The sequence below is a fragment of the Pseudophryne corroboree genome, chromosome 2 (assembly GCF_028390025.1).
Source record: "Pseudophryne corroboree isolate aPseCor3 chromosome 2, aPseCor3.hap2, whole genome shotgun sequence".
Taxonomy (NCBI): Eukaryota; Metazoa; Chordata; class Amphibia; order Anura; family Myobatrachidae; genus Pseudophryne; species Pseudophryne corroboree.
Window position 1 is genome coordinate 635,457,170 of NC_086445.1, and position 17,562 is coordinate 635,474,731.

The 17,562-nt window shown below is 43.3% G+C and overlaps 1 protein-coding gene across 1 annotated transcript in view; it reads left to right on the forward strand.

Annotated features, from left to right (window-relative positions):
- Positions 1 to 425: 425 nt before the first annotated feature.
- The window catches only part of LOC135051040 (colipase-like), an 89,713-nt gene continuing 72,576 nt past the window's right edge, over positions 426 to 17,562 (forward strand). The window contains exon 1 of the mRNA XM_063957231.1: positions 426 to 689. Coding sequence (XP_063813301.1) covers positions 594 to 689 — 96 coding nt within the window. The 5' untranslated portion in view covers positions 426 to 593. The remainder of the gene's footprint in view (positions 690 to 17,562) is intronic.

The following is a 17,562-nucleotide window of genomic DNA, read 5'->3' on the forward strand; positions in this document are numbered from 1 at the left end:
TTCAGAATCCGGGCTGGGACTGGCTATATTTATACTGCTAGCAGGTTGGGACCGGCTTAGCTTCAGATAAACAGGTACAGGAATTGAAATTGCTGATAAGCTCAGATATTATAGGAGACTGTACTCTGACTGGATATAGATGTGCCTGGAAAGAACTAGAGTAATTACAGGATACTGAAAGATGTAGTCCGTGCTACTGGTTGCAGATGCTATGGCTGGAAGTAGAGGTAATATGCTTGCTGAATCTTATGACTGCTGGAAGGGGATTCAGGGCTTAACTGCTCACCAGGATCAAGGATCCCTGCAGCAGATTGGGGAATGCACTGCACCAGCACTTACTAGTAGGACTGTGATAAACACTGCAATCAGGATCCTGAAACTCATATGAACTCACAAGTGGATAATTAGCTGAGAGGGAGGCCTAGCAATCAGAGACACATGATTTTGCTGAATTGTGGAAGCTGCAGTCAAATGGTTTTGTATGCACAGCAGATTACTGAAGTCAGGGAACTATGGATGAATTCAGTAAAGAAATGCAAATGTAAGCTGAGTGGAACTCTGAAGACAATCATTAGCAGGTATCACAGGCGGCAATGCAGGAGTCTGTGGGAACAGGAGTGTGTATTCTACTACACTCTGGAGCCAGATACAACAGTACAGCTTACTGCAAGGAAGAGCTTGGAAAACAGGTTAATACTCAGGGATGAGACTTGTTGCTCTGGCCCTGAATGAATGACAAGAGAGGTATTGATAGGAGTTGCAGGTATATGATTGATTGCTGGTGTCAGCTGAGGTAAGGAGCACTCTAACTGGAAGAATGTAGTCAGCTGACATGTTCCAACATGGCGATGACTGTGCATTTGTTCTCAAACAAGGAAAAACCGGAAATCCTGACCTGCAGGACAGGTGGCAGAGGTAAGTCCCAAGACAAGTTACTTAGGACATGAATGAAGAAATTCAAGATTGTGACACACTCACCCTGGCAATCACAATAAGTACGGTATAACACATTTACCCTTATCATGCCACTCGCACTCAGTGTCTCTACCACTCTGGCACAGGGACCGTACCACTTTAGTCAGTCACTCAAACTCATTCTTTATCTCAATAAATAATTTTTATCACTGTCTATCACATCAATGTCCTGCCACATTTATACTCACACTCACATGGCACGCTCTGACTCTGAGCATTAAAGGCCTATGCACAAGACCCGAACATGTCAGGTAAGTGACAGTCTGCAGCTATTTGGGTGGCAAAGAAGCAACAACAACGAAGAGTATTTTTCAAAAAGGAGGCTTGACAGCCTCGTTTTTGCAGCACACCTGGGCCAGTGTCTTCATCTTCCTACACAGCTTCATTGCCCCAGCAGCATGAAAACTCCGGGGGTCTTTAGCAACCCGAGGATTTGTACTGTAGTAGCCTTTGCTAATTATGTATATTTTAGCACAACTGCTGCATACAAAGATGTGAGTAGCTGTGCAATACTGTCCATCTTTGAATCAGGCCTTAAATTTGATAATTTCTTGGGCTCTCTTCTGACGGGTTGGTGCTGAAGTGCCATTGGTCAGAATACCAATGGTGACATCCCGATGGTTAGAATCCTGACAGGGGTCGGGTAAATATGCTAACCCTCTCCCCTAACCCTCCTTTACCACAGCCTAAACCCAAGCCCTCCCCACAGCCTAACCCTAACCCTCTCCAGCGGTGTCTAAACCTAACCCCACCATCCCACAGACTAAACCTAACCTAACCCTCCCCCCTACTGCAGCCTAATCCTAACCCTTCTCGTGGGTGCCTAAACCTAACCTCCCCTCCACGCATCCTAAACCTAACCCTCCCCCCGCAACCTAAACCTCACAAATATTTAATAATTAAAAACAATTACATTTCAAATAAATTAACAATATAAATTTAATAAATATTAACAAGCCAATATTATTAGTAACCGAAAGGAGTAATAATACTTTATGATGAAGGTACATGCATGCTGCTCTTGTAGTGCCACAAATGTGAAATATAACAGGTGCCTCCATAATTAATGAATTAATTAATTAATATGTATACTTGTAGGTTTCAAATATATTTTGGGGAGCTTCTATATTTCACTCCATGTGATTAAACAGTGTTTTATTTATTTTTTGTAACATATTCATATTAGTTTTAAAAATAAAAAAGTATACATAAGCAATACTAAATAATCAATAAATGTAATATTAAAAATGTACATAACCACCATACTTTTGACCAGACCTCAGGTATACTAATATCACACATAGATGAGACCTGACAAAAAATTTGGGAGCAACTGAATTTGTTGATTACTAATTTCACTTATTTATACATATTTATATTTTTTTACCAGCTGTTACATTCTCATCAGCAACCTTGCCTTCAGACCTAAAAATAGTGCTACGCTAATTATATTGAGCTAGCATCAAGGTATGTAGATACTAGATTGCCTACTTATCTGTGACTCAACAGGTGCTTACTATATTTGTTTTATTCATTTTCACACTTTATTTTCCTATTTGGAATGTAAACAAGATAATGGGGCTAATTCAGGTTGGATGGCAAATCGCAATCCAATCGGAATTATTCGGATTGCCCCACGGTCGCATGCGCAGCACCTGTCCTGCGCATACGCCTGCACTTTCTGCGGGGGTAAAGGGGGCGCAGAAAAATGAGTTTTATGGTAAGAAATTACCTTTGTTAAAACTCTTTCTGCGAGGTACACTGGGCTCCACAAGGAATAGACATAGGGGTGTAGAGTAGGATCTTGATCCGAGGCACCAACAAGCTCAAAACTTTGACTGTTCCCAGAATGCACAGCGCTGCCTCCTCTATAACCCCGCCTCCCTGCACAGGAGCTCAGTTTTTAGTTAACCAGCCCAATGCAGTAGCAGGAAAAGAGAGGACAACGGTTAGTAGCCACATACACCACACTCTCACGACAGGAGAAGTGTCAGCGGCTAATGCCATACCAACCCAAAGAAGCTAAGTGCGTCAGGGTGGGCGCCTTGTGGAGCCCAGTGTACCTCGCAGAAAGAGTTTTAACAAAGGTAAGTTCTCACCATAAAACTCGGTTTCTGCTGCGGGGTACACTGGGCTCTACAAGGAATAGACATAGGGGATGTCCTAAAGCAGTTCCTTATGGGAGGGGACGCACTGTAGTCAGGCCCGGCGACAGGGGGGGTCAAAGGGGACACTGGTATGGGGCCCCAAGGATCAGGGGGGCCCCGAGCATCAGGGGCACAAAAAATGTGTAGGCAGCGCCTAAGAAAGCTGTGGCTCCCGTGCACTCTGGGACGCCCATACGTCAATTAACAGACAATTACTTCCCAATACAAACAACACCCCCGCCGCATACCCTATCACTTGGTCTGAGCTGGTCCCGTGCTGTGTTGCCAGTGTTGCGGCGTCACTACGCATGAACCCGCGCCAGCCCGTCCCTGCTGCTGCCGCTGACTCCGAGGAGCTGAGCGGCACAGCACTGCCAGGCACACTGACTGGGAATATCAGACAGCAGCCGACTGCAGCTTTACCAATGTGATGTCCCTATAGACAAGGTCAGTCCCTCCTGGGTCCTTGCAATCTCCCTCACCGTTGTGACAATCTGTGGGTCCAGTGGCGGATCTTGCCACGGGCAAGCAGGACTTTTGCCCGGGGCGCCGCCTTCCGGAGGGCGCCGGCGCCATCCGGAGGGCGCCGCACCATGGCAAGATCCTCCACTGTCAGTGTGCGCCCCCGCTGTGCCCCCCCTCCCGCTGTGAGAAGGGAACCAGACGCTAAGCGTCTGGTTTCCCTTCGTGGCGCTGGTCCTCCCCCGCTCTGAAGGGAATCAGACGCTAAGCGTCTAGTTTCCCTTCATGGAGAGGACCTTTGGTGTGCGGTGCGCGATGATGTCATCGCGCACCGCACAGCATTGTGGCATAGACGCTAGGGGTCATAATTGACCTCTAGCGCTTATGCTGTGCTATGGGAGAGACGTCATGACTGACGTCTCTCCCATAGATCCGAGGAGAAGAGCGGCGCCGGTCTGCAGGGTCTGGAAACAGGAGCGGGGTACAGTAAGTATACTTTTTTTTTTTTCCCCAGCGGCGCTACAAATGGGGGGCGTGACTGACCACGCCCCCATGTTAAGCCACGCCCCTAAATTTTGCCCGGGGCGCCGAAAGGGCAAGAACCGGCCCTGTGTGGGTCTGTGTCTATATATGTACGTTTTTGTCTGTGTAGTAAATGTACAAATCTGGAGAGGCTGTTTGAAGGACTGCCGCGCCCCTGAGAGCCGCAGTGGTGAAATCTACAGAGAGTCACTCACCTCCCTAACACAAGCAAATACACAAAATTTGAGAGATCACGTCTGCGCTCGTTGATATATATAAATAATAAAAAATAAAACGTATACAGTTACTGAACAGTAGTGTTAAAAGTGAGTAGGAAAGTCACGTAATGTCGTTTGAAACGTGTGGACCTTTTTGTGTGGTTAAGATAAATAACTGTCCTTAGTCACGTCCGCAACGAGAAGTCTTTCACTTTAGAGAAGTCTCAATTGGTCATTCTCCGAGTTTTCCCCTGTATAAGTGCCAAGGTATCGGGAACGTTCTTCTCCTCAGTAATTGAAGACAAAAGGGACAGAAAAAAAGTTCGCTAATGGTATAGTAGATGTATGAGAGGATGGAGACGTCTAAATATAAAATCTTTAACGAAATGGTAGCTGTTGGTTGCGTACCCGTACTCACGTAGAAAGACGTGATATGCCCTCGCGTAAAGGTATCTTTGGTATTCTTATGGATTTGTCCTCCTTCTCCAACCAGGATCCCTTATGATTCTTATCCTCAGGAGTAGAAGAAGAACAATTGATAGTGTAGTGAGTTGGGGGGTATAACCGCTCGAAGGTAAAGTACTATTCTAAAATTGCAATTTCACAGTGGGGGAGTGCATACCGTACTCACATCCATAATGGGGTGTGAAAAACGCATAAAGGTATCTTTAGCTTGGTATGTTGTCACACACGGTCACACTCACATACGTTAAGTAAATGAGGGGTGGGCGTACCCAACTCACACTGCTCAATGCGAAGACTTGTATGTAATGGTATCTTTGAGTGGTCCTGCAGGGTCTAAATAGTCCTTATTCTAGGGTCCGTTCCCCTCGTATGATACATGAAGAGAAATGAGGCAAGGTGTCATGGGATGACACATATACAATTTATTTGCACAAACGGTTTTTAAAACAACATATAAAAATAAATAAAAACAGCCAATGGACTTCAGGTAAAATAAGGGGGGTAAGCACAGGTGGAGAGATGTTGATATCCGGATTATTCTCACCTTAGTCAATACCGTCCCGAATCGGTCCCTGGTAGTCCTAGGCCCTCACACCAACGCGTTTCGACTGAAGAAGTCTTTCTCAAGGTGTGTGCTGAGGGCTCAGGTACCATTATTTATACCCCCTGACAGGAAGTCATGTGATAGGGGTGTGGTTCTGGATTAACCCACTGCATAATAATTCTCTTAAAAGTGACTAAAATCCATAATAGAAAATAGTGGGTAATGATGGAACAGCATAAATGAGCATAAAATGAATTTGTGCAGAGAAAAAACGGTGAGAATAGATTTAAAAAAGAATCGAATGGAAGCGCCGCGTCACTTCCGGTCTATGGAACGCATGTGGTTCCGGAAGTGACGTGGGGAGAAAATCCTGAATGGTGAAATGAATACATTGGATGGAGGCAGACGAGTACAGGGAGGTGTACTTGGACGCTGGGTGATAAAAGAATCATACCCAGCGTCCGGAGAGAAGCGCCTATGGTAGCGGCGGGTGGCGATGGTGGAACGCATGGACCGGAAATGACGTCATGCGTTCCACCGTAGACTTCCGCTTACGCGAGTGTGTATCTGGACGGGGGATGAGGTGGTGGAGCGCATGGACCGGAAGTTACGGTCATGCGTTTCACCCAGATATTAAAGTTAATAGGAGGTGGTGGAAAAAGCTTTCCTGGTGACGTGGGTGGAACGCATATAGCCCGGAAGTGACGGGCGGTCCTGAAACAGAAGTTCAATGAATTGAGTAATATGTATTATACATAAAGTGGCTGATGCATAATAATAAATTGAATGCTGCAGAACAATGCAACATTATAGTACAAATCAGATTTAAAGTACAGCTGGGTATTTAACAGTGGTGTATCTTTCACAGATATAATTGATGAAGCTTTAAACTGGTACTTAAGTAACGTCATAAAAAGTTCAGATGTTGGGTGGCTGATGCATATTAATAAATTCAGATAGTATAGAACAATGAAACATTATAGTACAAAGCAAATTTAGAGTTCAATTGGGTATTTAACAGTGGTGTATCTTGCATGGATATATTTAATGGATCTTAGAACTAGTACTTAAATCAGGTCACAAATAGTTCAGGCTTGGGGGTAGGGGCACATGGGATATATTAATGATAGTACTAAGATTGGATTATTAGGGGTGTGCCGTCTACACTGGATGCAAGAATGAGACCGGGGTGTTGTAATGAGTCCCTGATGGGTGGTGGAAGGAGGCCAATATGGTCGAATGGTGGCTTATATGGTTGAAGGGATGATCCTGGAGCTTACAGAAACCATTTGGTCTCAAATTCCAGGTTTAGGCCTTGAGGTTTTAAGGTGCCCAAATTGAAGATGCTTCGCATTTCGGTTTGGGCAAGTCTTTCTTCTGTGTTTCCCTTTCTCCAGTTCCCTGTCACCGCCTGGATGCCACAGAATGAAGTTATCTCTGATGGTTTACAGTCGTGTACTTCCTTGAAATGGGCCGAGATTCCATGAGTGGAAAGGCCCTTCTTGATGTTTCTGAGGTGTTCGCTCATTCTTTCCTTCAATTTTCTAGTTGTTCTTCCAACGTATTGTTTATTGCACTTACATTGTACCAGGTACACAACATTTTTGCTGTCACATGTTATGAATTCTTTAATGTCGTATTTTTTCCGGTTACTGGTGGATGTATAGCTTGTTATGGTGGATATATTGCTTTTGCAGTTGCGGCACATTTGGCACTGGCCGCACCTATAGAAGCCTTTGCTATTAATGGTGGTGGTTCTCTTGGGGATTTCTAATGCGCTTTTGACGAGATGTTTGCGTAGGTTGTTGGCTTTCCGGTATGTGAATCTTGGTTTTTCGGATATGTATTGCTTAAGTATGGGATCCTGAAGTAACAATCCCCAGTTTTTCCTTATGATATGTTCCAGCCCTTTATATTGGCTGTTATATCTGGTGATGAAGTTTACAGTATTAGCGTCATTTCTCTGTCCCAGTTCTTCCGTAGATGTAGTTGGTTGGATCATTGATTCTCTGTCAGTTTGTAAATATTTTTCAAATGGTGCATCCAGTAGTTTGGTTACGTACCCTTTTTTGCGGAATTGATTCTTCATTATATTGCCTTGATTGTGATAATCCTGTAGTTTGGAACAGTTCTTTCTTATCCTGTGAAACTGACTCTTAGGTACTGATGATAGCCAATTAGGGTGGTGGTTACTGTTTATCGGGATGAATGAGTTACAGTCCGTGGGTTTGGTGTATGTTTTGGTATGTATCGTCCCCTCTTCTATAAAGATGAATAGGTCGAGAAAATTTACCGATTCAGTACTCTTCTGGTAAGTGAGTTTTATATTCCTGTTGTTGGTGTTCAAAAAGTCACAAAAGACGTCCAGACGAGTTGGGTCGCCTTTCCAAATGAAGAGGATATCATCAATGTAGCGTTTCCATAGCACCAGGTTCGCCCCGAATTCATGGTCACTGAAGACTGATTTTTCTTCCCAATGAGCCATGAAGAGATTGGCGTAACTGGGGGCGAACCTGGTGCCCATAGCTGTGCCGTGTAGTTGGAGGTAGAATGAGTGGTCGAACCAAAAGAAGTTATGGGTTAAGATGAACTCAATACTGTCCAAAACGAAGGTCTTTCGATCAAGGTCAATGGAGTTTGCTTCTAAGAAATGCGATGTTGCTTCTAAGCCGTGTTGGTGACTGATAGCCGTATAAAGAGAGGTGACGTCGGCTGTAACAAGAATGAATTCTGGTGACCAACTGATAAGTTTCAGTTCCTGCAGGACTGCTGTGGAATCTTTAAGATAAGATCTGGTGTTTTGCGCAAGAGGCTGTAGGATATGGTCAATGTATTGAGATAAATTTGAGGTGATGGATTCTGTGCCAGCCACTATCGGTCGACCAGGTGGATGTGTATTATTTTTGTGGATTTTGGGAAGGGTGTAAATTACCGGTAGAGATGGATGTGGAATGATGATGAAATCCCGTTCTTTCTCAGTGATGACTTTTTTGCGTTCATATTTGGTGACAAGGTCTGTCATTCTTTTTGATGTTACTTCAGACGGGTTCCCTCTCAGTTTCTTATATGTGCTGCCATCGTTCAATTGTCTCTCGATTTCCCTTTTGTAATCTTCTACGTTTTGGATGACCACTGCACCCCCTTTATCCGCCGGTTTGATCACAATTGTATCATTGTTTTGAAGGCTCTTTAAGGCTTCTCTTTCTCTTTTGGTCATATTGGCTTTGGTGGTATTCTTGAATGTCGTGTTCTCAAGTTCATCTTTAACGATACGTTCAAAACTCTCAATAAAACAACCCTTCTTAAAGGAGGGAAAGAATGTTGACTTGGGTTTAAATGTGGTGGCGCCCTGATCATTGGAGGTGGTTGGGTTGTCCTGGTCGTGGAAGAATTTTTTCAATGTTAGCTTCCTTATAAATCTTTGCAGATCGATATAGGCCTCGAACTTATCCAGATTACTGGAAGGGGCATATTTCAATCCTTTCTTGAGGACGTTCTCCTCATCTTTGGTGAGAACGTGACTACTAAGATTATAAATCTTAGTGTATGCGATCTCATCGTTACTCTCTGCATCTTCGGTTTCAGTTACTTCATCCGTCCTAGTTAAAGAGGTGTTTCTGATTTTTTTATGGTAGGCTGATCGGTGTCTCTTGGATGAGTTCTTTCCTCGTCCCCCTCTCCTTGTTATCGTCTTATGTTGTGGTGGTCCCTGCTTATCCCTAAAAAAACCTCGTCATTGTCGTCATTCCTCCTGTTTGAATAGGATCTGTTGGGTGGTCTTCTCCTGGTCTCGGTACTTCTACGTCTCCTGGTGTGATCAGACGATCTACCTTCTCGTTGATACCTATCCTCGACGGTTCGGTTATGGAAGTTCCTTTGGTTATGTCTGTCCTGGTGATGTAATTCCTCTCGTGACTTTATCCTTCTCGAGTGGCTCCGTGGTTCGTATGGAGATCTGGCTCTATTTCTCGGTGTCCAGGTTTGGCCGTAAAAATTTCTTCGTGGACTGTTTCTATAGTAGGTCTGCTTCCAGTTTTTTCTCCATTCAGGGGTTCTCTGATTATCATTGCTTTCAAATCTGACCCTGTTCTGGGGTAGCTTATTTTTGAAGAAGTTCCTCTCCTTCCTGGTTTGTAGGTGTTGTACTCCATCCTTAAAATCGTTCAAATCTCTGATGTATTTCTTCTTTTTCTTTTCCATAAGTTCTTTCTCGTTGGTGGCAATTTTTTCTACAATTTCCTGTTCCATCTCTTTGAAGTCCGGTAGATTCGCCATGGGTTCTATAGTTTCTCTAAGTGTCTCTATTTCTGCTTCAAGTTCTTTTAGGTCCTTACTTCTCTCTCGGACTATGAGTCTCATTAGGGACATGGAGCAGGAATCGATGATACGAATCCATTCTTCCTCAAATGCAGGGGATTTGTTAGTGAAGGTGGGAAGTTTATCTATTCTCAACCCTCTGGGTATAATATCCTCCGCTAGGTATCTTTCCAATGCTACTACTTCCCACCATATCTTACCCTCTTTGATAAGGGCTTTTTCTAACTTGGACATAACATTCTCTAGATCTTCATCGACTAATTCAACAGAATCATGTTTGTTATTAAAGATATGGTCAAATTTATCTTTCCTCACATTTCTGTGGGAAAACATGATGTTACTGTGGGGCAGCAGTGGTCCTTCAAAATGAGTGGATGGCAAAATCTGGAGAGGCTGTTTGAAGGACTGCCGCGCCCCTGAGAGCCGCAGTGGTGAAATCTACAGAGAGTCACTCACCTCCCTAACACAAGCAAATACACAAAATTTGAGAGATCACGTCTGCGCTCGTTGATATATATAAATAATAAAAAAAAAAACGTATACAGTTACTGAACAGTAGTGTTAAAAGTGAGTAGGAAAGTCACGTAATGTCGTTTGAAACGTGTGGACCTTTTTGTGTGGTTAAGATAAATAACTGTCCTTAGTCACGTCCGCAACGAGAAGTCTTTCACTTTAGAGAAGTCTCAATTGGTCATTCTCCGAGTTTTCCCCTGTATAAGTGCCAAGGTATCGGGAACGTTCTTCTCCTCAGTAATTGAAGACAAAAGGGACAGAAAAAAAGTTCGCTAATGGTATAGTAGATGTATGAGAGGATGGAGACGTCTAAATATAAAATCTTTAACGAAATGGTAGCTGTTGGTTGCGTACCCGTACTCACGTAGAAAGACGTGATATGCCCTCGCGTAAAGGTATCTTTGGTATTCTTATGGATTTGTCCTCCTTCTCCAACCAGGATCCCTTATGATTCTTATCCTCAGGAGTAGAAGAAGAACAATTGATAGTGTAGTGAGTTGGGGGGTATAACCGCTCGAAGGTAAAGTACTATTCTAAAATTGCAATTTCACAGTGGGGGAGTGCATACCGTACTCACATCCATAATGGGGTGTGAAAAACGCATAAAGGTATCTTTAGCTTGGTATGTTGTCACACACGGTCACACTCACATACGTTAAGTAAATGAGGGGTGGGCGTACCCAACTCACACTGCTCAATGCGAAGACTTGTATGTAATGGTATCTTTGAGTGGTCCTGCAGGGTCTAAATAGTCCTTATTCTAGGGTCCGTTCCCCTCGTATGATACATGAAGAGAAATGAGGCAAGGTGTCATGGGATGACACATATACAATTTATTTGCACAAACGGTTTTTAAAACAACATATAAAAATAAATAAAAACAGCCAATGGACTTCAGGTAAAATAAGGGGGGTAAGCACAGGTGGAGAGATGTTGATATCCGGATTATTCTCACCTTAGTCAATACCGTCCCGAATCGGTCCCTGGTAGTCCTAGGCCCTCACACCAACGCGTTTCGACTGAAGAAGTCTTTCTCAAGGTGTGTGCTGAGGGCTCAGGTACCATTATTTATACCCCCTGACAGGAAGTCATGTGATAGGGGTGTGGTTCTGGATTAACCCACTGCATAATAATTCTCTTAAAAGTGACTAAAATCCATAATAGAAAATAGTGGGTAATGATGGAACAGCATAAATGAGCATAAAATGAATTTGTGCAGAGAAAAAACGGTGAGAATAGATTTAAAAAAGAATCGAATGGAAGCGCCGCGTCACTTCCGGTCTATGGAACGCATGTGGTTCCGGAAGTGACGTGGGGAGAAAATCCTGAATGGTGAAATGAATACATTGGATGGAGGCAGACGAGTACAGGGAGGTGTACTTGGACGCTGGGTGATAAAAGAATCATACCCAGCGTCCGGAGAGAAGCGCCTATGGTAGCGGCGGGTGGCGATGGTGGAACGCATGGACCGGAAATGACGTCATGCGTTCCACCGTAGACTTCCGCTTACGCGAGTGTGTATCTGGACGGGGGATGAGGTGGTGGACCGCCCGTCACTTCCGGGCTATATGCGTTCCACCCACGTCACCAGGAAAGCTTTTTCCACCACCTCCTATTAACTTTAATATCTGGGTGAAACGCATGACCGTAACTTCCGGTCCATGCGCTCCACCACCTCATCCCCCGTCCAGATACACACTCGCGTAAGCGGAAGTCTACGGTGGAACGCATGACGTCATTTCCGGTCCATGCGTTCCACCATCGCCACCCGCCGCTACCATAGGCGCTTCTCTCCGGACGCTGGGTATGATTCTTTTATCACCCAGCGTCCAAGTACACCTCCCTGTACTCGTCTGCCTCCATCCAATGTATTCATTTCACCATTCAGGATTTTCTCCCCACGTCACTTCCGGAACCACATGCGTTCCATAGACCGGAAGTGACGCGGCGCTTCCATTCGATTCTTTTTTAAATCTATTCTCACCGTTTTTTCTCTGCACAAATTCATTTTATGCTCATTTATGCTGTTCCATCATTACCCACTATTTTCTATTATGGATTTTAGTCACTTTTAAGAGAATTATTATGCAGTGGGTTAATCCAGAACCACACCCCTATCACATGACTTCCTGTCAGGGGGTATAAATAATGGTACCTGAGCCCTCAGCACACACCTTGAGAAAGACTTCTTCAGTCGAAACGCGTTGGTGTGAGGGCCTAGGACTACCAGGGACCGATTCGGGACGGTATTGACTAAGGTGAGAATAATCCGGATATCAACATCTCTCCACCTGTGCTTACCCCCCTTATTTTACCTGAAGTCCATTGGCTGTTTTTATTTATTTTTATATGTTGTTTTAAAAACCGTTTGTGCAAATAAATTGTATATGTGTCATCCCATGACACCTTGCCTCATTTCTCTTCATGTATCATACGAGGGGAACGGACCCTAGAATAAGGACTATTTAGACCCTGCAGGACCACTCAAAGATACCATTACATACAAGTCTTCGCATTGAGCAGTGTGAGTTGGGTACGCCCACCCCTCATTTACTTAACGTATGTGAGTGTGACCGTGTGTGACAACATACCAAGCTAAAGATACCTTTATGCGTTTTTCACACCCCATTATGGATGTGAGTACGGTATGCACTCCCCCACTGTGAAATTGCAATTTTAGAATAGTACTTTACCTTCGAGCGGTTATACCCCCCAACTCACTACACTATCAATTGTTCTTCTTCTACTCCTGAGGATAAGAATCATAAGGGATCCTGGTTGGAGAAGGAGGACAAATCCATAAGAATACCAAAGATACCTTTACGCGAGGGCATATCACGTCTTTCTACGTGAGTACGGGTACGCAACCAACAGCTACCATTTCGTTAAAGATTTTATATTTAGACGTCTCCATCCTCTCATACATCTACTATACCATTAGCGAACTTTTTTTCTGTCCCTTTTGTCTTCAATTACTGAGGAGAAGAACGTTCCCGATACCTTGGCACTTATACAGGGGAAAACTCGGAGAATGACCAATTGAGACTTCTCTAAAGTGAAAGACTTCTCGTTGCGGACGTGACTAAGGACAGTTATTTATCTTAACCACACAAAAAGGTCCACACGTTTCAAACGACATTACGTGACTTTCCTACTCACTTTTAACACTACTGTTCAGTAACTGTATACGTTTTATTTTTTATTATTTATATATATCAACGAGCGCAGACGTGATCTCTCAAATTTTGTGTATTTGCTTGTGTTAGGGAGGTGAGTGACTCTCTGTAGATTTCACCACTGCGGCTCTCAGGGGCGCGGCAGTCCTTCAAACAGCCTCTCCAGATTTTGCCATCCACTCATTTTGAAGGACCACTGCTGCCCCACAGTAACATCATGTTTTCCCACAGAAATGTGAGGAAAGATAAATTTGACCATATCTTTAATAACAAACATGATTCTGTTGAATTAGTCGATGAAGATCTAGAGAATGTTATGTCCAAGTTAGAAAAAGCCCTTATCAAAGAGGGTAAGATATGGTGGGAAGTAGTAGCATTGGAAAGATACCTAGCGGAGGATATTATACCCAGAGGGTTGAGAATAGATAAACTTCCCACCTTCACTAACAAATCCCCTGCATTTGAGGAAGAATGGATTCGTATCATCGATTCCTGCTCCATGTCCCTAATGAGACTCATAGTCCGAGAGAGAAGTAAGGACCTAAAAGAACTTGAAGCAGAAATAGAGACACTTAGAGAAACTATAGAACCCATGGCGAATCTACCGGACTTCAAAGAGATGGAACAGGAAATTGTAGAAAAAATTGCCACCAACGAGAAAGAACTTATGGAAAAGAAAAAGAAGAAATACATCAGAGATTTGAACGATTTTAAGGATGGAGTACAACACCTACAAACCAGGAAGGAGAGGAACTTCTTCAAAAATAAGCTACCCCAGAACAGGGTCAGATTTGAAAGCAATGATAATCAGAGAACCCCTGAATGGAGAAAAAACTGGAAGCAGACCTACTATAGAAACAGTCCACGAAGAAATTTTTACGGCCAAACCTGGACACCGAGAAATAGAGCCAGATCTCCATACGAACCACGGAGCCACTCGAGAAGGATAAAGTCACGAGAGGAATTACATCACCAGGACAGACATAACCAAAGGAACTTCCATAACCGAACCGTCGAGGATAGGTATCAACGAGAAGGTAGATCGTCTGATCACACCAGGAGACGTAGAAGTACCGAGACCAGGAGAAGACCACCCAACAGATCCTATTCAAACAGGAGGAATGACGACAATGACGAGGTTTTTTTAGGGATAAGCAGGGACCACCACAACATAAGACGATAACAAGGAGAGGGGGACGAGGAAAGAACTCATCCAAGAGACACCGATCAGCCTACCATAAAAAAATCAGAAACACCTCTTTAACTAGGACGGATGAAGTAACTGAAACCGAAGATGCAGAGAGTAACGATGAGATCGCATACACTAAGATTTATAATCTTAGTAGTCACGTTCTCACCAAAGATGAGGAGAACGTCCTCAAGAAAGGATTGAAATATGCCCCTTCCAGTAATCTGGATAAGTTCGAGGCCTATATCGATCTGCAAAGATTTATAAGGAAGCTAACATTGAAAAAATTCTTCCACGACCAGGACAACCCAACCACCTCCAATGATCAGGGCGCCACCACATTTAAACCCAAGTCAACATTCTTTCCCTCCTTTAAGAAGGGTTGTTTTATTGAGAGTTTTGAACGTATCGTTAAAGATGAACTTGAGAACACGACATTCAAGAATACCACCAAAGCCAATATGACCAAAAGAGAAAGAGAAGCCTTAAAGAGCCTTCAAAACAATGATACAATTGTGATCAAACCGGCGGATAAAGGGGGTGCAGTGGTCATCCAAAACGTAGAAGATTACAAAAGGGAAATCGAGAGACAATTGAACGATGGCAGCACATATAAGAAACTGAGAGGGAACCCGTCTGAAGTAACATCAAAAAGAATGACAGACCTTGTCACCAAATATGAACGCAAAAAAGTCATCACTGAGAAAGAACGGGATTTCATCATCATTCCACATCCATCTCTACCGGTAATTTACACCCTTCCCAAAATCCACAAAAATAATACACATCCACCTGGTCGACCGATAGTGGCTGGCACAGAATCCATCACCTCAAATTTATCTCAATACATTGACCATATCCTACAGCCTCTTGCGCAAAACACCAGATCTTATCTTAAAGATTCCACAGCAGTCCTGCAGGAACTGAAACTTATCAGTTGGTCACCAGAATTCATTCTTGTTACAGCCGACGTCACCTCTCTTTATACGGCTATCAGTCACCAACACGGCTTAGAAGCAACATCGCATTTCTTAGAAGCAAACTCCATTGACCTTGATCGAAAGACCTTCGTTTTGGACAGTATTGAGTTCATCTTAACCCATAACTTCTTTTGGTTCGACCACTCATTCTACCTCCAACTACACGGCACAGCTATGGGCACCAGGTTCGCCCCCAGTTACGCCAATCTCTTCATGGCTCATTGGGAAGAAAAATCAGTCTTCAGTGACCATGAATTCGGGGCGAACCTGGTGCTATGGAAACGCTACATTGATGATATCCTCTTCATTTGGAAAGGCGACCCAACTCGTCTGGACGTCTTTTGTGACTTTTTGAACACCAACAACAGGAATATAAAACTCACTTACCAGAAGAGTACTGAATCGGTAAATTTTCTCGACCTATTCATCTTTATAGAAGAGGGGACGATACATACCAAAACATACACCAAACCCACGGACTGTAACTCATTCATCCCGATAAACAGTAACCACCACCCTAATTGGCTATCATCAGTACCTAAGAGTCAGTTTCACAGGATAAGAAAGAACTGTTCCAAACTACAGGATTATCACAATCAAGGCAATATAATGAAGAATCAATTCCGCAAAAAAGGGTACGTAACCAAACTACTGGATGCACCATTTGAAAAATATTTACAAACTGACAGAGAATCAATGATCCAACCAACTACATCTACGGAAGAACTGGGACAGAGAAATGACGCTAATACTGTAAACTTCATCACCAGATATAACAGCCAATATAAAGGGCTGGAACATATCATAAGGAAAAACTGGGGATTGTTACTTCAGGATCCCATACTTAAGCAATACATATCCGAAAAACCAAGATTCACATACCGGAAAGCCAACAACCTACGCAAACATCTCGTCAAAAGCGCATTAGAAATCCCCAAGAGAACCACCACCATTAATAGCAAAGGCTTCTATAGGTGCGGCCAGTGCCAAATGTGCCGCAACTGCAAAAGCAATATATCCACCATAACAAGCTATACATCCACCAGTAACCGGAAAAAATACGACATTAAAGAATTCATAACATGTGACAGCAAAAATGTTGTGTACCTGGTACAATGTAAGTGCAATAAACAATACGTTGGAAGAACAACTAGAAAATTGAAGGAAAGAATGAGCGAACACCTCAGAAACATCAAGAAGGGCCTTTCCACTCATGGAATCTCGGCCCATTTCAAGGAAGTACACGACTGTAAACCATCAGAGATAACTTCATTCTGTGGCATCCAGGCGGTGACAGGGAACTGGAGAAAGGGAAACACAGAAGAAAGACTTGCCCAAACCGAAATGCGAAGCATCTTCAATTTGGGCACCTTAAAACCTCAAGGCCTAAACCTGGAATTTGAGACCAAATGGTTTCTGTAAGCTCCAGGATCATCCCTTCAACCATATAAGCCACCATTCGACCATATTGGCCTCCTTCCACCACCCATCAGGGACTCATTACAACACCCCGGTCTCATTCTTGCATCCAGTGTAGACGGCACACCCCTAATAATCCAATCTTAGTACTATCATTAATATATCCCATGTGCCCCTACCCCCAAGCCTGAACTATTTGTGACCTGATTTAAGTACTAGTTCTAAGATCCATTAAATATATCCATGCAAGATACACCACTGTTAAATACCCAATTGAACTCTAAATTTGCTTTGTACTATAATGTTTCATTGTTCTATACTATCTGAATTTATTAATATGCATCAGCCACCCAACATCTGAACTTTTTATGACGTTACTTAAGTACCAGTTTAAAGCTTCATCAATTATATCTGTGAAAGATACACCACTGTTAAATACCCAGCTGTACTTTAAATCTGATTTGTACTATAATGTTGCATTGTTCTGCAGCATTCAATTTATTATTATGCATCAGCCACTTTATGTATAATACATATTACTCAATTCATTGAACTTCTGTTTCAGGACCGCCCGTCACTTCCGGGCTATATGCGTTCCACCCACGTCACCAGGAAAGCTTTTTCCACCACCTCCT